The 6,000-nt window shown below is 35.5% G+C and overlaps 1 protein-coding gene across 2 annotated transcripts in view; it reads left to right on the plus strand.

Moving 5' to 3' along the window:
- The window catches only part of PELI2 (pellino E3 ubiquitin protein ligase family member 2), a 56,166-nt gene extending 50,664 nt beyond the window's left edge, over nt 1-5,502 (plus strand). For both annotated transcript variants that reach the window (XM_070942675.1, XM_070942682.1), the window contains exons 4-6: nt 355-552; nt 2,091-2,279; nt 2,909-5,502. In XM_070942675.1, coding sequence (XP_070798776.1) covers nt 355-552; nt 2,091-2,279; nt 2,909-3,475 — 954 coding nt within the window. In that variant the 3' untranslated portion in view covers nt 3,476-5,502. The remainder of the gene's footprint in view (nt 1-354; nt 553-2,090; nt 2,280-2,908) is intronic.
- Nucleotides 5,503-6,000: the final 498 nt, after the last annotated feature.

The raw sequence follows: 6,000 nt of genomic DNA on the forward strand, positions 1-6,000 counted from the left end.
TCCCTTTTTTCGGTGCCGTTGTAACTTCGAATAGTCATTAAATGAACTGTTGAAAGTCAAGGATTAACTGTAATTTTCAAGCCTCAGATCTGTTACCTCAGATCCTCCCAACTGTGATTAAATATAAGATGATTTGCATCCTGAAGCAGCATTTCCCATGCTGGCTGGGGAATTCTGGAAGATGAAGTTCGCACATCTTAAAGTTGCCAAGGTTGAGAAACACTGACCTAAGCTATGCCTATTTCTAGTTTGGGGTGGGGTGGGGGAGCTTGTGTGAAGTACAGTTAAACTGTTCAGTTGTTGTGTTCACAGGGCTTCACTTAAGAATTTTTTATATATTATTAATTCTTTCAGGTTGGCAGATCAACAGAGAGCCCCATAGATTTTGTTGTAACAGATACGATTTCCGGCAGCCAAAACAGCGATGAAACTCAGATCACCCAAAGTACTATTTCCAGGTTTGCATGCCGCATTGTCTGTGACCGGAATGCACCATATACAGCCAGAATTTTTGCTGCAGGATTTGACTCTTCCAAAAACATATTCCTTGGGGTGAGCATACCAAGATTTCACATAAGTCAGGACATGACCTCTATATCATATGATGCTTCAAATAATAGCTTCTCTCAGAGCAATGGCTGTTTCTTGCAAATCCATCCGTTTTATAAAAATAGGAACAAAGAGTTCTGAAAATAGTCATACTTTTATATATGTATTTATATACCACATTATCATCCCACTACAATCACACACTAACTCTTGGTGATTCACAAGATAAAACTAGCAATAACAATGAAAATAAATCCAACAGTGGGAATAGAGAAACCTGCCCTCCAAAAGGCATCTGGCATCAAGCACCCAAACACCTCCAGAAAAATTGTGTTTTAAGAAGCTTCCAAAGCTTGGGCTAAAAACACATCCAGAGAGTTGGGCAGGAGATGAAAACAGTGCACCTGGGCCTTGAAATCCCAAAAATGAGGGGCAACCATTTGCTTTCCCCAGCATTATCAAAATTGTGGTGCTGATTTCAGAGAGATGTGGACAGGAAGATAACATAGCAGCAAGCCATAGAAAGCTTTATAGATTAAAACCAGTAATTGAAGTTGCACTTGAAAGCTGATAGGAAGCCATTGCAGGCTTCCAAAATAGATATAATGTGTGTCCAATAGCAAGTACCCATGAGCACCAGGGTCACTGCAGTTTGCATCAGTTGAACCTTCTGGGTGGTCTTTAAACGGAACCCATGCAGAGTGTTCTAGAATGCTTAATCGTCTTATCCAATATTGTGGACTTAAACTAGTAGCAATTCTCCAGAACTTCAGATAGAAGTAGATAGTTTGCTGGGTTGGCTGACTTGCTTGTTTGCTTTCTTGTTTTTGGCTTTGTTTATGCTGCTCCCATCACTGCCAACTTAGAGCACCTTAAATATGTTTAGTTTGTATATAGAGTTAGGAACCAAAGAAAGCAGTCAATAATATAATAAGATCATTTACCAATGGTATCGATACAAAGGAGGAACATTTTTATTTTTGTAAAAAAAATGAAGCAAGAAATTAGAGCTAAGTTTGACTCACTATACAAACAGTGCTTGCTTTGAAAGTTTGGTCAGAATTTGTCCATTCTTTCTCTGAAAACACTATTTGGTTTCTTTTTTAATTGCTATATATCTCAAAATAGACTTCATCTTCTCCTATTCCTTTCCCTATTAATCCCAGATAATTAGTTCCAATTACATATTATTTGTTGACTAATGTTATTTCTGCATCTCTCATAATAAATGTTAAAGCAGTTTACAGATAAAGCCAAAAAAGGCTGCTATATATCATCTATTGGAAGGCCTGTAATTAAAACATCCATATTTTCTATTTGAAATGGATAAAGGAAAATTGTTAGCAAAAATAGAACCAGTTATACAGCATTTAGTCCAAATTATTGATAATTTGTTTTTGATTCCAAGCTATATTCTTATTCTTCTATTTATCCTTTGATATGAGGTTGCTAATACTTGGCTGTATTAGGCACTTGGTAATTCAAGTATGGAAAGCCTGAATAATTTATTTTTTATTTCTTCTTGTTGACATTTTGTCTAGGAAAAAGCAGCAAAATGGAAGAATCCAGATGGACACATGGATGGATTAACAACTAATGGCGTTCTAGTCATGCATCCTAAAGGAGGGTTCACTGAAGAATCGAAACCTGGTGTTTGGAGAGAAATTTCAGTCTGCGGTGATGTATATACTCTACGGGAAACAAGATCTGCTCAACAAAGAGGCAAGCTAGTAAGTTAATGAAGAAAAACATGATTTAAAATTATTTCTAACCATTAAAGAACATTAAAGTGGTTTTTAGTTAAACAAACAGTAAAGTTTGTTCAAAAGAATCTTATTGAACAAGACAACATAAAAACTCTGCAACGGTAAATAAGAATGCAGAAAACCCTTATAACAGGCCCTCAAACAAGCATTTTTATACTTGTTTGATTATTTGAATGTGTTTGTGACTAATTATTAGATGTCTACGGAGTTTCTCAGTCAACCAGGTCATGGTTGAAAAAGCACCTTTGGGACCAATTATTAGACTCGGGTAAGGGGGGCAGCTTATAAATCAGATGGACTGATATTGGGACATGTGTTGGCTAGGAAATTCTAGTAGAATGAACTCACAACTCTTAAAAATGCAGAAGTTAGAAAAAACTCTGCTAAAATAATAAAAACATAATTGCCCGTTGCTCTAGCTTTTATTCAGGTATTGTACAGATGTCATTGTCTGAGTGAGAAGGCTGGATGGCTCATCATAATATAAGACATTAAAGAGAAGAATGAAAGTTTCATTACTTTCCAGAAGTGTGGCGGAACATTGCGAAAGGAATTGTTTTCAATTTGTTCTTCTTTTCTGCCTGACGTTTTAGGTGGAAAATGAAACCAACATCCTACAAGATGGTTCTCTCATTGATCTATGTGGGGCCACCCTCTTGTGGAGAACAGCAGATGGCTTATTTCACACACCAACTCAGAAACACATAGAGGCTCTACGACAAGAAATCAATGCTGCAAGGCCCCAGTGCCCCGTGGGACTGAATACACTGGCTTTTCCTAGCATTAACCGTAAAGAAGTGGTAGAAGAAAAACAACCGTGGGCTTACCTCAGCTGTGGCCATGTCCATGGTTATCATAACTGGGGACACCGCAGTGATACAGAAGCCAATGAGCGTGAATGTCCCATGTGCAGAACTGTTGGTCCATATGTTCCTCTTTGGCTTGGGTGTGAGGCAGGCTTTTATGTTGATGCTGGTCCACCAACTTATGCTTTCACCCCTTGTGGGCATGTGTGCTCAGAAAAATCCGCCAAATACTGGTCTCAGATCCCATTGCCACATGGTACTCACGCATTCCATGCTGCCTGCCCTTTCTGTGCTACCCAGCTATCTGGAGATCAGAACTGCATCAAACTTATTTTTCAGGGTCCAATTGACTGATAATGCCATTTTACAGATGACCATTATACAGCTCACTTTGTTAACAATTTACTGTGAAGATAAAAAATTGCCACTAACTCTAGATTTTACCTTTTTTAAAAATAAGATTGTTATTAATGAGGGCTTTGGGGTGGGATTAGCAGCTGGGATGTGAAGTTATTTTGATATCTGGAACCAAACAGTTATCGGTGGCATTGCATGCTGAACAGCAGCATGCTCATGATGACATCTTTTTTGGTTAAGCTGTAGTGTATTTGTAAGATTTGTAAGATTAGAAGAAAAATACCAGTGTCTTAATGATTTTTTTAATATTGGATTTTTTAACAGAAATGTTTTCTTCTACACTTTGAATGACAAGCCTTTAAAACACATATTTTTTCAATCTAAAAGAAGCATACAGAATGTAATTTGTCCTCTCTTTTTAATTTGCAATATAGTTAACTTGAATAATTCATTCTCAAAGAGGATGTATCAAATGTTTGAGTAAAACTAGGTGAATATTCACTTAATACATTGAACATAGAGTGAACATAAAAGGTTGGCTTTATCAACATAGCACAAAACATTACGAGATTCTGCAGTGTTGTCTAATATAGCTATCCAAGAGACATAGTTACTTGAAAGTTGGGGATCTCTGGCTGTGAGTGACTTTCTGTGTTATTTTTCTTTTCTTCAAATAAAAGTTGCTATGTTAAACAATGCTGGTAAAACTAATAGGGGAAGTTTGAGGAACAGGTTATTTGCTCCAACCTAAGTTTAAGACAGTATATGCAAAACGAGCATTTTTTTCTTTGCTTCTGACTCTTCTGAGCCAACTCTGTTATCTACCAGTAGCAGGGACTGTACTATCATTCTGCCCTGTATTTTACTAAATTAACACAGCATAGAATGGTCTGTAAGGATTAGCATTAGGCCAGTTATCAGAGTAGCATAAGAACCATATTTCTTTTTCCATAGTATCCATGGCTCTTATCATGCACTAATAAACTTTTCATGCATGTTCTTCCTAGCTTGGTTGGTCCTGCTTAGGTCTGATTCTTTTATGGTGCTCTTTCAACACCATGGGCTGAAGCAAAGTGGTTCTCCCACCAGTGAAGTGATGCTAAATGTATCTCATTTAAATTCAGTGGTCGTAAGTCACAATGTATAACAAGTCTTTTTCAGTTTTGCATCTGGTGTCATTTGTAATTTTCATGCATATCTACCTATTTGTAGCATCTTTCGTCTCTTTCTAATTCTGCCTTTTGGCTTTACTTGTATTAACTTGCCCTTGCATGTCTGAGACCTGTGAGCAAATGAAAATGTAGCAACTTATTAATCCACTTTTCCAGTAGTTTCACTTTCTACACTAGTGGGAAGTTTTGGATAATTTTTTGTAGAACATAACATAAACTGCCCTTGATCTTATAATCAGTTTGATGCCCTCTTCAGTCTTAACAAACTGCAAAAAATTCTGCATAATTCACATGTTTAAATTCTTGATAATCATTTTGAAATAATAATTTAAAATAGGTGGTTTTGTAGCACCTTTTATGTTTCCCATAATGTGCAAATCTTTTCTAATAATACTGTTGACTTGTTAATGTTTGGTTTGCTATTTTTCTTTTCTTTCTTTTATTAATTTGATTTAGAAGTTGCATCTAAAAAAACCCCTTTAAATGTTTAGGATCAATTTATGTCTTAACTTGAAATTCTTGATTTAGTATGGGAGGAATGGTGGATAGGAAACGGGACAAATTACTGCTCATTTTGAGAATTATTTTACATGTACTTTGTTGTTTTGTGATAGAAATTCCATTTTCGTTTTGTTTTTGTTTTATATTCATGCTATCAAATTTATTCAATTTTTCATATTGCCATAAAAAAATTAGTCCCTACCAGAGAGCATATCTTGAAGTAAATCTTGCATTTTGGATTATTTGTTAAAATGCAGAACAGTCCATTGGTTTACTTTGTCCTTTGTTAAGTATAGAAGTTATATGATTTTAATATATTAACATACATATATACACACACATACAATTGAATTGGCCTGTTCATAGTTAAAAGATTATAGTCAGTTAACCTTTTAAACACTTCACATGTCCATGCCCATTGACATGTATGTTTTTATTTGCTGATGTTTAATATACTTTTCCTATATAAAAAGTTCAGTATTTTTAATTAGAAACATTAGTTTCTCTTTGTCTGAAAGGATTTTACTTATTGCAGTATATTGCATCAAATACCATACTCTAGCTTGTCTAGCCCATGTGATAGATTGGGAGAGCCAGTTATTTTCAAAATATTTCGTCTTAGTGCCTTCTAAACAAGATAGCACCTTGCTCTGATTTCCTGATAAAACATGTAACTCAAATCTTGATTAGCTGTTATCTTTTAATACAGATACTTTAGTTCTTTTAATGACTTCCTGTTAATTGGTGAAATGCTATAAAAACTATTCTCTTTGTTACTTTAAAAGGTGAAAAAAGAAACATGGTTGCCAGATTTGACCGTTTCATATACAAGGTTATATTGAGATCCTA

Source organism: Pituophis catenifer, unplaced genomic scaffold (genome assembly GCF_029215685.1).
Source record: "Pituophis catenifer annectens isolate HBS135680 unplaced genomic scaffold, rPitCat1.0.hap2 SCAF_1, whole genome shotgun sequence".
Lineage (NCBI taxonomy): Eukaryota > Metazoa > Chordata > Lepidosauria > Squamata > Colubridae > Pituophis > Pituophis catenifer.